Consider the following 16,208-nt stretch of genomic DNA (forward strand, 5'->3'; position numbering starts at 1 on the left):
GGTGGCCCCTGACAGAGGCCTGGTGGCTTCCAAGTGACCCTCTTGAAGACCGTCTCCTCCCACCTCCGAACCTCTGGGTGGAAATGCCCACTTTCCTCACCGGTCCCCACGCGCTGGGCCTGCAGTGGGGAGGAGGTGAGCGGTGAGCCGAGAGCATGGACGCGGGGCCTTCCCCCGCTTAGAGACCGTGTGACTCAACCTCCCGGAGCCTCCTATCTCCCCTGCTCAGGGCCAGGAGGCACGAGGGTCCTCGGACCCCCACTGTCCGGCCCCACGCTGCCTGTCTCGTCTTACCCAACCAACACTCCTCCTCTGTCACCACCATCCAGGGGTCTTGGTCACGCTGAAGCCACAGGGGGGTGGGCTGACCCCCCTCCTCGACCCCCCCTCCTTTCCCCGCTGCCCAGCCCAGCTCCACGCACTGGCCAGGGCTCAGCCCTTTGCTGACCTGCCAGTCACTTGCCCCACACGGAGCTCAGCAGGTGGAAGCCGATGCACAGACACACAGACACGCATCCCCCGCACGAGACCCTGAGCTCCCGGGGGCCAGGCTGTGCCCCACGATCATCTACCCGGGATCAGCTCTAACAAGCAGCGATGGTACCTCCCCCTGGACAATTTGTTCCTGTGGGACGCCCCCAGCTGCCCTGCAGCTTCCAAGTTGGAGGCCATGTGTGCCTTGCACATTTGCACGCCTCCCTCCCGGGTGCCATGGCCACAGTGGTCGCCCAGGAGCCGTGGTGGACAGTCCCCTTGCTCGGCGGGCTTGCTCCTTCCTCCCCAACTGGGCTGCAGGGAAAGGACACATCGGGGTTCAGTCCTTGTGCTGGGTGGCCTCGAACCCCACACAAGGCTGTGCTGATTTCAAAGCTACACTCAACTGAGGCTGGAGACGAGTGTGTTAGTCATGGGAATTGTCAAGCATCATTCTTTTTGTTTTTTTTAGGATATTTATTTATTCATGAGAGACGCAGAGAGAGAGGCAGAGACACAGGCAGAGGGAGAAGCAGGCTCCCTGCGGGGAGCCCAATGTGGGACTCGATCCCAGGACCCCGGGATCATGACCTGAGCCGAAGGCAGACGCCCCACCGCTGAGCCACCTGGGCGTCCCAGTCATGCATCATTCTTACCACCGCCCTAACTACGATGTATTTGGTTTTCTGTCTCCCCTACTAGAATGGAAGCTCCTTGGAAGCAGGGACCTGAGCGCATCTGTGCAGTTGCTGACAATGAGCAGGAAATGTCCCGGGCTCCGCTTGTCTCTTGTTGTCCCACCAGGAATCAGTTTGCCAAGTTAGGAGAAACAGCAGGGGACTGGGCTATTCTTTTTTTTTTTTAAGATTTTATTTATTCACAAGAGACACAGAGAGAGGCAGAGACACAGGCAGAGGGAGAAGCAGGCTCCCTGCAGGGAGCCCGATGCGGGACTCTATCCCAGGACCCCGGGATCACACCCTGGGCTGAAGGCAGATGCTCCACCGCTGAGCACCCAGGTGCCCCAGGGACCAGGCTATTCTTAGAGGCTCGAGAAAAAAGTTCTGCCGGGATGAGGAGCACGCTACCCCCAACCCCTGGACGCCAGAGCAGATCCCAGGACCAGTCAGCCGAGCGTCGTTCTCAGAGGAGACGCAGTGGCCTTGACCTGGCCTGGCTGCTCCCGGCCCCTGCAGGCCTCGGACGCCAAGGCCAGGAGCGCCCCCCTGGCCGGGGCTGGCGGAACGAGATGGATGGGCCACCCTTGGGCCCACTCTTTGAGAAGCTGGTGGCTTCCTTGTGAGTCTCCGTCTGCCACGACCGCAGGAGCGAAGGTTTTGTTCCTGCTAGCAGAAGCCACATGCATCCCTGGGCACTGCTGTCCCATCAGCCCAGTGAGGACCTTGAGCAGAGTGACCTTCCGAGCTCTGGCCCTGGGGTTGGGGGTCGGGGTGGCCGTGTGGCCCCCAGGAACACAGCATCAGCGGCTGCCTGGGCTCCAGGCCCTGGACGCGGGGAGGCGTTCCGAGTCACAAACGTCGCTTCACTTTGGACAAGTTGCTCGAGTGACCCGCCTCCGACCATCCGGCATCATCGGTTCGGCAGTTGTGACAACTCTCATGCTTCGTGAGCCTGGACAGATCTCGTTTCCGAATCCTGCTCCCGTGTCACACCCGCTGTCTGGACCTCCGGGCACCCCGCCATCCGACGGGGAGGTCCTCACTCTTGGCTGCACGTCGGAGCCGCCTGGAAGCTTCAGGACTTACGGCCGCCCAGGCCGCCCCCTGGCCAGGCGGGTTGGGTGGGGCTGGGGTACCGCAGGGATCCCCGGCTTGATGATAGCCCCTCGGGCGATTCAGATGAGCAGGCCTCCGAAGCCACAGCCCCTACCCCCCTCCAGGCGGCTGCCACGGCGACCCTTCTGGAACACAGCCCACACCTGTCCCAGCTCTGCAGCCAAAGTGTCACCGTCTCGCTCTGGCCTTTGGATTCCTTGACCCTATTTCCCCCACTGGGGCTGAATTGAGGCCCCCCAGCCCCAAACTGAAATGTTGAAGCCCTCACCCCCAGCGCCCCAGAATCTGACTATATTTGGAGGTGGGGCCTCTATTCAAGAGGCCACCAAGTTAAGACGAGGCTAGTAGGGTGGACCCTACTGCAATCTGACTGCTGTCCTTCCCCAGGAGAGGAGATGTGGACACGGAGAGTCACCAGGGACATCGGGGTCCTGGGGAAAGGCCACGTGAGGGGAAGCTGACCACTGCCCGCCACGGAAAGCGGGGGGGCGGGGGCTCAAACCAGCCCTGCTGGCACCGTGATCTTGGACTTGGCGCCTCCGGACTCCATCCCTCTCGTCTGAGCACCCCCTCCTACCCCCCACCAGTCTGTGGAGCCTGGTCCTAGCAGCTGTCGCTAAGCTGTCACCTTCCCAGCAGGGCGAGGGGCCCGGTGGCCCATGCAGCGTGGGACTCCCTCTGCCATGGATGAACCAAGGCTTTGGGTGTCTCAGATCCCTGTGTGCTGGATGAGGGGGTGAGCGCACGGGATTGTTGGCGAGGACGCAGTGCTTGCGAGTGTGGCTGCTGGGGGCTTTCCGCCTTGTGGTCCCTGGCTCCCCGTCACCCCCGCATCTGCTTCCCACTCCCTCATCTGTGCCCGAGGCTCCAGGCCCTGCACCACCTACTCCCCTTTCTCTGACCATCCCCCCTGCTTGGCTCCCTCACTACTTCTCCCCACCCTGGCCTGTGCCCCATGGAGTCCACCCCAAATTCCTGCTCCCCTGGAACATATTTCCGGGCCCCTCTGGTCAAAAATAGTGCACACACATTCCAATAAAAACGTGTCTGTACTTCTGTGCCCTGATTCGCCTTGTGTATCCGGAGGATTTATTGATGGTCGTGGCCAAGGACCCCTGAGCTGGTGCGGGATGGGAAGCAGGAGCTCAGGGGGCGTCCGGCCGGCGGAGCGTGTGACTCTTAATCTCGGGGTTGTGAGTTCGAGCTCCACGCTAGGTGTGGAGATGACTTAAAAATAAAATATTCCAAAAAAAAAAACAAGAAAGAAATCAGGAGCTCAAGAAGAAGGGGAAAACGCAGGTGGAAACATAAGCGAGGCCAGGAATGAGCTAACAGGTGCAGACCACAGGGCCCCTGACGCCCCGCCAGGGACGTCATTGGCTATAAAGCCATGCATGTTATGCCTTTAAGTAAAAAGTTACCAATATTCTTATTTATGGCAAATTAAGAGAGAACCTGACTATGAGAGTAGCTGGATCTTTGCAAATGCTCTGTGGTCATCAAACTGGCTGGCAGCTCACATAGATCGGAGTCCCCGTCTTAGGAGGAAATGTTACCTGGCAGCCACGTTGGCACTTTGAGGCTGCTGGGTCACTCCTGCGTGGAAGCCCCCGCAGGGAGCCGGCCTAGTGGGGCCTGGTGAGTCCCCAAGACAGGCTGGACGGGGCGGCCTGGGCTCAGCTGGCCATAAGGCACAGGGGGCTTTGGTGGCCTCAGGGGACATTTCCCCAGCTCCCACCACAGGTCTCCATGCCCACTAGCTTCTCTGGGGCCCCACGGAAATCTAGTCTGAGGGACTTCAACCCTGAGGTCTCAAGGACGGCAGCTTATGGCGGTGCCTCTACCGGGTATCTGTGCTTCGGCAAGAACCAGAGTCTGGATGGGCCACCCGAGCCTCTGGTAGACCAAAGCCCCCTAAGGACGGGGACCCCCACTCGCCTCATTCATCACCAGATCCCAGCTCCATGCACAGCTGCACGGCAGGATGCACAAGTCCGCGGCCTGGGGATCGGGGTTGGGGGTGGCGGTGGTCAGACGTCAGCTGCAGGTGGAGGACAAAGTGCTCTGACCAGAGGACCTTCTTTATGTCACATCCATTGTGGCCTTTCCTATGTGACAGGCCATCCCGCGTGTGCCATTCTTTCCAGGGGGTTGAAGGCAGCACCGTTAGATTCATTGTCCAGAACAATCCAGGGTAGCCTTGGTGGGGAAGTGGGCTCACCTGGTGGGAGACACCGGGGCCGTGGGGCCCCTGTTACCTACATTCAGGCCAAGCCTGGAGAAGCCTTCAGTCGAGAGGGGAGCTCCGGCTCCAGGGTGTGTCCTGGTGAGCGGGGCCGCTTAGCCAGGGATTTGGGCCGGGGGTCCCCAGAGACTCTGGCAAGTGCTTTCCCTTAAAGATAAAAATCTATGCCTGGGTTTCCGTATTGCTGAGTGGTACCCAGATTTCTCACCTGGTCCCTCTGGCATTATGAGGACTGTGATGGAATGTACTTCCGCCTTACCCCCCTGCCACTCCCCACCTTATCTCCGTCCCTCGTCCCACCACCTTATCCCCTTCCTACTTCCCACCTTATTTCTTTCCCACTTCCCACCTTAGCCCCTTCCCGTTTCCAACCTTATCTCCATCCCTTGTCCTATCACCTTATCCCCTTCCCTCTTCCAACCTTATCCTCTTCCTACTTCCCACCTATCCCCTTCCCTCTTCCCACCTTATCTCCATCCCTTGTCCTATCACCTTATCCCCTTCCCTCTTCCAACCTTATCCTCTTCCTACTTCCCACCTATCCCCTTCCCTCTTCCCACCTTATCTCCATGCCTTGTCCTATCACTTTATCCCCTTCCTACTTCCAACCTATCCCCTTCCCACTTCCCACCTTATCCCCTTCCCACTTCCCATCTTACCTCCTTCCCTCTTCCCACCTTATCTCCATCCTTCTTCCCACCACCTTATCCCAGGATCTTCCCACTTTCCTACTTTCCACTTTTTCTGCTTTCCGCTTCCCACTTTATCTCCCACAGCGTCTCTGCATTTATCTGGCACGCTGGCCCCACATCCGCAGCATAATGGCCCATCCTCCCTGATACAGGACCCCCCCCCCCCCAGCCTTCCTCTGTCGGTATGAGGAGCAGGAGCATCTATTTCTCCGAGTCCTGCCGACTCCACCATCCTGTCGCAGCCTAGAGGCCTGTTCTCCACTGCCTGCTATTTCACGTTTACTTTTCATGTCGAGTCTCCCTCCGGGCTGTGAGTTTCCTTGTGGACAAGGACTTTATCTTGCTCATTTCTGTGTCTCTTGGACTTCCTAGGAACTTAATAAATATTTATTGACCATCTTATAGTATATCTTGGCCCATTCATACCAGGAGCAAGGCCTGTTTATTTGCTTTGCTCCGTGGCCAGCTTGCTGTGGGGGCTGGTTTGGTTTTTGAAATTATGGGTCTTGTTGGGAAAGGAAGTAGAGCGGTCGGGGGTGCAGAGAGGGGGGTGATTCTCAGGTTTTACCCTAAGTGCTTCTGTATCCTTTGAACTGTCTACAGTAAGCCTGTGTTTATGTATTACTTTCGTAATAAAGCAATTTATTTAGATTATGCTGTTCAAAGAAACATTTCCAATTGAGGGGACAGGATAACCTCTCTGGGTAAAATTTTCCCATATTCTCTCCAGTGCCCCAGCCTCAAATCCTTCCAAAGGGGTGCCATGGCCCTCTCCATTTTATAGATGTGTCTAACTACACAAAAGTACAAGGGACAGCACATAGATTAGGAATTTTATGTGGGCTGTAGTTGGGGATCATTTTTAACTGCCTGGAGTCACTCGAAATGTTATTTCAGCTGGGAGTGGATTATAGTTAGTTCTAAGAAGCCCTTCATCACACCGAGCTGTCCATGAAAAGTTATTTGCTGTACTTTATCCTCTCGCTTTTCACCGGGAAAGTGAGCCAGAAAACCATGTTTATCCTGGTTCCCAAAGGAGAGAAGGACCACGTCCCTCCACCCTTAAAGAAAACTTCTATTTGAAATGTCTTTTCCATTTACCCTGCTCTGAATAATGCACTTTTTAAACTCGTTTGTTTTTCTAAATACTAAATTTTTCAAAGAAACGATATTTTTTAGTTCAAAGTGCCTGCTTCAAGTCTGTAATGGTTCTCTCGGTCTGGCAACCACCAGCAAGGATTTTTAAAACAGCATCCTACAGGTCAGTTCGGTAGCTAAAAAGACGATTGAAAGCCAACACTGTTGGCTTACAATGCTGAGACGAATCTCCCCCACAGAATCTCTGCTTTTCATTGCATCCTGAGGCCTGGAGAGGCCAACCGAGCCATGCCCCTGTCTCCAGGCAGGCTGGTAGGTGGACGGTGTGGGGTGGAATTTGTTGGGGGCAAGCAGCCCAGAGTCCCACAGCCTCTCCCAGCTCCATCAGCTCTGATGTGGGTCTGCGGGTGGATGGACCAGAAAGCTGGAGCTGCCCAGAGTAGGAGGCCATGTGGCCTCCTCATGCCCCCCACCTGCCCTTGTGCAACAGACCTCCAGTGCACCCCACACTGGCCCCAACACCTGGGATTCTGGAACTGATGGCTTTAATCCACCCTAGACCTTGTGCTCTTGCTCTGGCTCTGAGCTTCTTCAAACTGTACCATGTAAAACTTGAAGACTCGGAAGAACTTCTGAAATCCAGAGCAGTGGATGCAGTACAAGCCTCTGTTTGGTGGGGAGTCAGCACCACCCTCAGCCTGCTGTGTGTGTGTGGGGGGGTACCACCTTCAGGCTGTGGAGGGAGTCAGCACCACCCCCAGCTGATGACCCCAGGCTTAGCCTGCTCTTGAGGGCAGGCATTCTCCTCTTTCCCTGTAAATCCTCCTCCATCAGCTAGGGCCAGACTCATAGTAGGACATCCAGTAACAATTTGTGGAATGAATGAATGAGATCTGCGAACAAGCTTCAAGAGGACCCGCGGACCTTATAAAATTGTGTGCAAAAAAAAAAAAATTGTGTGCAAATTGTGCGTCTATTGTGTGTGTTGTACCCATGGGTTTTCTGGGGTCCAAGTTGATAGCATCCGTCATACCTTCCAAGGGAAATTGTGACCTAAGGGGACGTTCCAAAGCCTGGTCCAACCAGTGCCCAGGTTTTTTTAAATTTTTTTTTTTGACCAATGCCCAGTTTGTATCCCTGTAAACATCACCGCACAGTGGTTGTGGGATGAGTCTTAGAACTGCAGCCCCAAACAATATCCACAATATTCTGACATCCCTGCAGAAAGGAATGTCCTGAAAATTCTAGGGGAAGACTCTGCGCCATGGGGGTTCAGACAAGTCCCCAAGGACTGCACCCTGCCCTGTAACAAGAAATGGCCTCAGCCCTGGGCTCTTGGAGCCACTCATGGGAAGCTTTGGTGAGAACAGAGCAGGAAGGGGGTGTCTCCTCCCAAACGGAAGAGTGTTTCCCGGGTGACTCTCTCCTGAAGGCCAAAGAAATCAGTGGGATCACTCTACTTTCCAGAAACCGAAGCTCACGCAGAGGCTGGCCGAACTGAGCAGAGTGAGCCATCAGGACTTGCTTCCTTCCTGAAAGTTCACCGAGGAGGTAGTGGTTCGAATAAAGCCCGGCCAACGCCCCAAGCCACAAGGGACAGCTGGGACGGGCTGGTGGCTGAGCAGAGGCCCCAGGCCGCAGGTTCAGCTGCAGCGCTGCGCCGTGCTTTGTGCTCAGCGCATGGCCCTGCGGAACGACAGCTTGGCCACACCGCAGTGGCTTTCGATGAGGTCTCAGATGGATGGGCGTGGAGGGTATTAACGTCAGGACGGCTCATCCCTGCTGCTTTCCCGGCATCCATCTGCCTGCCCATCCTGGAATTGTCCTGTTCCAGGAAGAGAAGCTGCCGCATTCTAGAAAGCGCATTTGGCCAGGGAGGTGAAAAGACTGAGGCCTGGAAGCACTCAGACTCGGAGTTAATGTCTGGCACAGTAACACGCTCGCTAAGAAGTCAGTGATATCATTCGCCCCCAGAGGGATCATTCTATTTCCAGAAGCTTCCAGCATGCTGACTAGGTCATGAGCCCAAATAACTACCTATGAGGTGTGTGTGTGTGTGGCGGGGGGTGATAATCTGATTTCTAACAAGTTCCCCGGTGCTGCTGCTGCTGCTGGTCTGGGGTCCTTGATGCCCACTGGTGGCCACAGGTGTTTTCACGTCATGCTCCATCGCGCCCCCTCGTGGGGAGACGGTATGAGAACAGCAAGTGAATGGGGTTCTGGGCCCCGACTCCCACCCACATCCAGGACACCTCTCAGCCTGTTTTATAAAATCTGATTTTTGTGTGTGTGATTAAATGAAAAACCCGCCACAAAAAGGAGAGGAGAGCCCACTGGCCTGGAACAGGTGGGGCCAGGCCTGGATGAGGGGCATTCCTGGGAACAGAGCTCCCCACCCTTCATCCCAGTGTGTCAGGGGACAACCTCTGCTGATAACCTGAGAACTTTCGATGCAGACAAAACCCTAAATGACCGGCTAAGTGAGCAGAGGCAAGGGCAGGCACCGCCTCCTGTGCGTGCCCCATGTGAGGTCAACAGAGCCATTGTCTCAGGCACCTGGGGCCACCTTTGTGCCCACCTGCCTGCCGTTGGAGGGGTTTCCCTGTCTGTCTGCAGGCCTGCTGCTCAGCTCCACAGGCCCAGGGCAGCAGCCTGGCTCCGTTTAGGGGGCACCATCTGAATGCACTCCACGCCTGTCTCCCCAGGCCCATCGGGAGCCTCAGCACAGCCACTTCGTCCTCCCAAATCCAACCTTGGGATAACTTGATCCCCTCCTGTAGCTTGGACCCGAGGTAGAGCCCAGTTTCTGGTGTCAAAGTGTCAGGTTAGACTCTTGGCCACCCCCCAGCTGAGAGATCTTGGGTAAGTCAGCCTGTCTAAACCTTCATTCCCCCGTCGGTAAAATGGTGATGATTGTGGGATCTAGGTGAGCCTTCAGGACCGCTGTCCACGAAAGGCTCCTTGTACTGCACCTGGCAGGCGTGAGCCCTCAGGAAATGTGGGCCAATTGCTGTTTTGTCTTCTTTCGATGTTATTTTAGCGGTTTTGATGAAGCAGGAGCATGCCGACTGTATTAGTTTGCTAGGGCTGCTGTAACAAATGGCACAAACGGGGAGGCTGAAAACAATGGAAATTTATTTTCTCACACTTTTGGAGATAACTCCACAATCAGGTGTTGGCCAAACCATGTTCCTCTGGAGGATTTAGGAGAGATTTTTTTCCATGCCTTTCTCTTAGCTTCCAATGGCTGCCAACGATCCTTGGGGTTCCTTGGCTTACAGCGGCTTCACTCCAGTCCTTGCCTGTGTTGTCACATGACCTTCTTTCTGTCTGTCTCTGTATATCTTCTTTTTTTTTTTTTTAAGATTTTATTTATTTTATTTGAGAGAGAGAGAGCAGGGGAACTGGCTAAAGGAAAGGGAGAATCTCAAGTAGATTCATGCTGAGCATGGAGCCTGAGATGGGGCTCGATCCCACGAGATCATGACCTGAGCAAAACCAAGAGTCAGATGCTTAACCGACTGAACGACCCAGGTCCCCCTGTATGTCTTCTTATAAGGACATATTGGATTAGGGCTCACCAGTCATATTGGGTTAGGGCTCACGTTCATTGAGTAAGACTTCCTCTTAATTTGATTGTATCTGCAGAAACCCTATTTCCAAATAAGGTCACATCCACAGGTGCCAAGGGTTAGGACTTACAGGTGTATTATTAGGGGACACAAATTCAACCCATAGCACTGCCCAACTAGAGTGAGACCACAGGGGCCCGCAGGCATGAGGCCCCGGAGCTCTTCACTGTGAAGCTGCGAGCGCATCCCTCGACTTGCCCTGAAATGTCCCGATGGTTGTGTTTTCCAGGGTGCTCAGACTTACACCTCTTGGATATGTTGACCCCAACGGAGAGAAAGCGACAAGGATACATCCATGAGCTCATTGTCACAGAGGAGAACTATGTGAATGACCTGCAGCTGGTCACAGAGGTAAGGGCCGCGGTGGGTGCTGGGGGTGCTGGGGGCACTGGCAGAGAGGGTGGGGAGGGGGTGCTCTGTGAAGGAGGACTCTCTCCTGATTCTCAGCCTGAGAAATTTTCTGACATGTGGGGAGGCATCTGGATGGGAAATCACATAGGAGATTCGTACCCAAGAGAAGGTGGTTGGACTCTCATCCATGGCCCTCTGAGTCATCTCGATAGAGGGGCAGAGATCACTCGTGCCAAGGGGTGAATGAGTCCCTGAGGAGGTGTATGGAAGGAGACCTGTGGGCAGGAAATTGAGAGTCTAGACTCTACTCAGAAGTAGGGGCTTAGCCACCAACTAGTTGATGCCATCGAGCTTGTCACATGGTGTCCTGGCTCTCAGGGTTGGCATTTGAAAATGGCAGCCAACCTGGCCAAGTTCTCATGGTACAATTTCCCCCTGAGGAAAATCTGCTGCAGAGAATGAAGATGTTTCTTCTCGGGTCCTGATGCACACCCCTAACTCCCTCCCCCGACCCGGATGACACCTCATTTTGTCTCTCCCCCGGGTAGCTGATGAAAGGCCTGGGCCTCTTGGTCTAGGAGGAGGGGGAGACACAGAGTTGGGAACCCCTGCTTTTCAGGAAGCCTTTTGCTCATACTCATGGGAAAATGCCGTATTAGTGAACAGGGGTTTGTAGGGCTGGATGGGAGGGTCACTCAACAGTTTGAAAAGTGCTATAACAGTTGTGAAACTCCTGCCATCCCCCCCCCCCCACCTCCCACCATCTAACTGCTGTGCAACCATCTCCTTGGGCCCCAGGAAAGCCACCACCCAGCTGCCCTGTGTTGAATGAGAATAGGAGGTAGGATGGGTTCCTGATCCAGGAGGCCACCATTCCTGCATTAGGACATGTTAGTGAACACTCAAAAAAGGCGCCCCTTCCTCAGGACGCTTGACTGTCACTTAAATGCACAACCTAGGATGCCTAGGATGAGAGTGTCACTGCCCTGAGACGTGGCCCTTGTGTGCAGTGGGCTGGCATATGCCAGCTTCAACGTCAGCCTGAGAATGCATGAAGAATAGGGCTCCCAGGGGACAGCCCGAGCCTGACCACGTTTATTTCAATGATAGGCTGTCCCCTGTCTAAAGACCCTTCAGAAGAGCAGCCCACCTCCGGTGGTAGACAATGACCTCCTTGGAGGCAGGGCCTCACCACCAGGTGGGGCTGGGCCGAGAGCTGTGATGCACCCCGAGCCACCCAGCCACACAGAGCTTGGAGCCTGGGCAGGCTCGTTCCCTTCCCGGAGCCACAGCCAGTCCTTACCCGAGGCCCACCCAGCGCAGGCCGAGGGCCTAGCCGAGCTGCAGAAGCCTCCACCCAGGCTCTCTGGCGGAGGCCCTGCTGCCCACAGCTGCTCCCTTAAGGATGCCCCAGGCTTGTCTGGGCAGCAGATCCTGCCACGTGCATCCTGAAGCCCCCACTCCCCCCCACTCCCCTCCCCTGCTCCCCTCAGTGGGCAGATACGAGTGTGCATGACTGCACAGGCCTCTCACCTTTGTCCTGCTGGAGATAAGGCCCATCCTCTGGAGTTCAGCTGCCCCCCCCTTTGTTGAACAGTGCACACCTGCTGGGGACCCCCCCAACCGCTCAGGCAGGCAGAGGAGGGGCCGTCTGCTGCAGAAGCTGCGGGAAGGCGGGGGGCCAGCTTCCGGGCCTCCCCCCAGCCCCCACAAGGGCGCAGACGCGTGTTGGAGTTGTAAAGCTAACTGTTTGCTTTCTGAACTGCTTCGTTTTCTGCACCTGTAGATCTTTCAGAAACCCCTGATGGAGTCTGAGCTGCTGACAGAAAAAGAGGGTGCTATGATTTTTGTTAACTGGAAGGAGCTGATTATGTGTAATATCAAACTATTGAAGTAAGCCTCTCCCCGCTAACCCCAGCCTCGCTTCGCGCCCCCCGCCCAAGGCTCTCACACACTAGAACTTTTGTGTGGGTGCGTCCGTGTGTCCCCCATGCATGCCGCCCCGTGTGTCTCTCCCCGCCTCTTTTGCTCATTTCCACTCACAAGCACCATGGCTCCTTTGTGCCCCCGATGCTTTCCAGAAACATCCACCCCCCCACGCCCCCTAGTCTGTCACTGCAGAGAGTTGAATGCCAAGGTCCTGCTTGTACCGGGGTCTAGGGACTCTGGAGCGGGGCCGGGGGTGGCTCCTGACCGCGGATCTGCTCCTTCCTAGGGCCTGGGCAGCTCCCCACTCCCCTGCCCACAGACCCGGGGGTCCTGGGGCGAATGTTCCTGTGGGACCTTCTTGGCTCCTGCAGGTGGAAAAACAATAGGAACATTTGCTGCCCATCAATTTCCTCAGATCCACGCCCCGAGAGGATGTATATATTAAAGATTTTATTTATTTATTCATGAGAGACACAGAGAGAGGCAGAGACACAGGCAGAGGGAGAAGCAGGCTCCATGTAGGGAGCCCGATGCGGGACTCGATCCCAGGACCCCGGGATCACGACCTGAGCTGAAGGCAGAGGCTCAACCACTGAGCCACCCAGGCGTCCCTGGAGCTGCTTATATTTTATTCCCATTTCAGTTTCCAGAGGCAAAGTGCAGGGCCAGAGAGGAAGCTCTGGGCCTGGAGTCAGCAGACCAGTTCCCTGTCCTTCCTTTCTGACCCTCTGGGTCCCCAGCTGTGAGGTCAGGGGAGGGAATTATGTCATCACGAGGGTCCCTTCCAGTTCTACAAAGAATCCCCCACATCGGGGCCCAGGGGGCCATGGTTTGGAACATCCCTGGCTAAGAACACGGAGTAGACCCAGGTCCGCGGGGATACAGCCAGCCTGGGAGGACCGTCCTCCGCTGGGCCCAGGGGTGGAGAGCAGCCCCGGGAGCTGGCGTCCCTTCCTGATCAAGACATTCACAGAACGAGCAAGTAGCCATTTCCTACATGTGACCCCTTGTTCTTATAAATCCCGGTCCCCACTTTCCTGAGTGTGTGTTTGGGGGCAGTTGAGGGATGGAGAGAGAGCTGGATGTGAAGCAAAACTATGACACCTGCTTTCTCTGTGCTCTGGAGAACTAATACTCAGAGGGGACCCCGAGGGGTGCTTGGAGAAAGTATTTCCATCCTCCTCCTCCAGAACGATGCTATGGAAGCTTCTGGGTCAGGCGCTCGGGCTCACACCTTGCTCTGGCCCTACTGGCTGTGTCTCTGGGCAAGTCACTTAGGCTCTCTGGGTCCTCAGTGTCCTCGTCTGTGAAATGGGGATGATAAGTGTACCTCCTGCATCGGGTGGTTATTAGGGGGTCATTAGATGACAGGTGCCTGGACTTGGAGAGAGGCCGCCCTATCCCCTGGGGCCGGGGAGCTGGCAGCCCCTGACCCTAACACACGCTCAGCCTAAAGGGCTGGAGACAAGTTGTTCCAAAATAGACACAGAAGTTGTCTGTTGAAAATATTCCTACAAGTTAACACCCCCGCCTTGGGCAGCTGTCAGTGGGGGGTGGGCAGGTGGGAGATGTGTCTGATGTGCCCAGGTCCCCCCACCACCTGCCCATCGGGGAAGGTCCGACTGAAAGCGCTGCTGGCATCGCCCCCCCCCGTACCTTTCCGTGGTCCCCCCACTTCACCCTCCCTCCTGTCATGTCAGGGAAGCAGAAGCCCCTTCCCGGAGCCCTGTCCTGGCCAGGCCCGTGTGCTCCTTCCTCCCATTGGCTCCGATGTGCTCCAGGGCCCTGTTTCCGCTGGGGGAGCCGGGCTGGGAGAGGGCCAGTGCCTCACGGCACACACCAGGCAAGCCGGGCCCAGGCTGCTCTGTGGGTGACCCGCGGACGTCCCAGCCAGGGCTGCCCACCTCCGGAAAAGAATGTGGAAGCAGGAGGCAAATGCCCTAAGATTTTTATTTTTATTTTTAAAAAGATTTTATTTATTTATTCATGAGAGACACACAGACAGAGGCAGAGACACAGGCAGAGGGAGAAGCAGGCTCCATGCAGAGAGCCTGATGCGGGACTCGATCCCGGGACCCCGGGATCATGGCCTGAGCCAAAGGCAGATGCCCAACCACTGAGCCACCCAGGTGTCCCTGTCCTAAGTTTTTGTCTGGGCTCCAGCATCTTCTAACTTGTTCTGGGCAGTTTTCCTTGTACCCCTTGTTTTGGGGCCTGTAAAAGTGCAGTCATGGTGCTCGCCCTGTGGGGATGCGGGGGTATTCTGAGGAGCGAGGAGGTCGGCCGTACTACTGGCCCGCTGTCAATCATGTCCATGTACCCCGACAGCACCCTCTCCCCTCACGGTGTCCCTGAGCTCTGTCCCCTTCCTCTGTCCCCATCAGTTAATTTGGGTGAATTTTCTAATGGTTTCCTATTCTAGAAAAAATATTTATTAGGAGCCTCCTGGGGGCCTGATTTCTTTTGCTTCTCTTCAATACGTTAAAATTTTAATTTATTTTTTAGTTAAAAAAATTTACACATACAGAAAAATGAAAAGAATTATGGGGTGAGCGCCCATATTGTAGATTGTACCAGGAACATTTTGCTATGTTCCTTCATTGCATCACCTTAATTTCCTCATGCAAAGGAATGACCCCAATGATGGGGAGATTCTAGGGCTCCTTGCAGGCTGGCAGAGGAAGGCGTGTTTGGATAGAGAGTATGAGGCAGCCCTCCCTGCATGGTCACTAGTGAGCAGCTGCATATCTGGCCTTCCTGACCCAAGAGCCAGCGACTCCTTGTGCTTGGTGGGAGTGGGGAGGACATGGGACTTAGGAAACAGATAAAGAAGAAGTAAATAAATGAAAATAAAGGGGTGCTAACTGGGGCCTAGGGACTTCCTACTAATAAGGCCTCTGGTTGGCAGTTAGAACGGATGATTCGGGATCCCTGGGTGGCGCAGCGGTTTGGCGCCTGCCTTTGGCCCAGGGCGCGATCCTGGAGACCCGGGATCGAATCCCACATCGGGCTCCCGGTGCATGGAGCCTGCTTCTCCCTCTGCCTGTGTCTCTGCCTCTCTCTCTCTCTGTGTGACTATCATAAATAAATAAAAATTAAAAAAAAAAAAAAAAAGAACGGATGATTCACTCTCTTACTGGTGAGCTGTGAAATTTGCTTTTAAGAAGCAGAGGAGGGGGATCCCTGGGTGGCGCAGCGGTTTGGCGCCTGCCTTTGGCCCAGGGCGCGATCCTGGAGACCCGGGATCGAATCCCACGTCAGGCTCCCGGTGCATGGAGCCTGCTTCTCCCTCTGCCTATGTCTCTGCTTCTCTCTCTCTCTCTGTGCGACTATCATAAATAAAATAAAAATTAAAAAAAAAAAAAAAAAAAAAGCAGAGGAGGGAAGAAGGATCTTTTCACAGTAAGAGCAGGTGTCTCGGCCCAGCTGTCAGAAGTGATAGCAGAGGGGATGCAGACGTGACGTAGGGCCATGCGACGTAGGGCCATGCAAACCCAGGTCCTGGGAGATGTTTGCCTTTAATCAATCTCCTTTCCTTCCTCCTTGCTTGGAGAAAAATGAAGGAGCATCTAAAAAAAAAAAAGTGACCTTTTTAACTTAATTAAGATAGACATAATTTTATTTATGTATTTTTTAATTAATTAATTTATTTTTAAATATTTCTTTTCCAGTTTTGATTTCCTTATGGAAACACATATTTCAACAGTTTTCTTTTTTTTTAAGATTTTTATTGATTTATTCTTGAGAGACAGAGAGAGAGAGGCAGAGACACAGGCAGAGGGAGGAGCAGACTCCATGCAGGGAACCTGACGTGGGACTTGATCCCAGGACTCCAGGATCGCGCCCTGGGCCAAAGGCCGGCACTAAACTGCTGAGCCACCAGGGCTGCCCTATGTATTTTTTTTAATGATTTTCTTTATTTGAGAGAGAGAGAGAGAGAGAGAGAGAGATAGCCAGAGAGAGAGAGGGAGAAGCAGGTTCCCCGCTGAGC

General features: G+C 54.9%; 1 protein-coding gene across 3 annotated transcripts in view; it reads left to right on the forward strand.

Moving 5' to 3' along the window:
- ITSN1 (intersectin 1) overlaps positions 1 to 16,208 on the forward strand; it is a 216,349-nt gene that overhangs the window by 172,570 nt on the left and 27,571 nt on the right. For 2 of the 3 annotated variants that reach the window (XM_038581402.1, XM_038581401.1), the window contains 2 exons: positions 10,167 to 10,288; positions 12,075 to 12,181. In XM_038581402.1, coding sequence (XP_038437330.1) covers positions 10,167 to 10,288; positions 12,075 to 12,181 — 229 coding nt within the window. The remainder of the gene's footprint in view (positions 1 to 10,166; positions 10,289 to 12,074; positions 12,182 to 16,208) is intronic. The other variant, XR_005382307.1, reaches the window with a different exon arrangement.

Source organism: Canis lupus, chromosome 31 (assembly GCF_011100685.1).
Source record: "Canis lupus familiaris isolate Mischka breed German Shepherd chromosome 31, alternate assembly UU_Cfam_GSD_1.0, whole genome shotgun sequence".
Classification (NCBI taxonomy): Eukaryota; Metazoa; Chordata; class Mammalia; order Carnivora; family Canidae; genus Canis; species Canis lupus.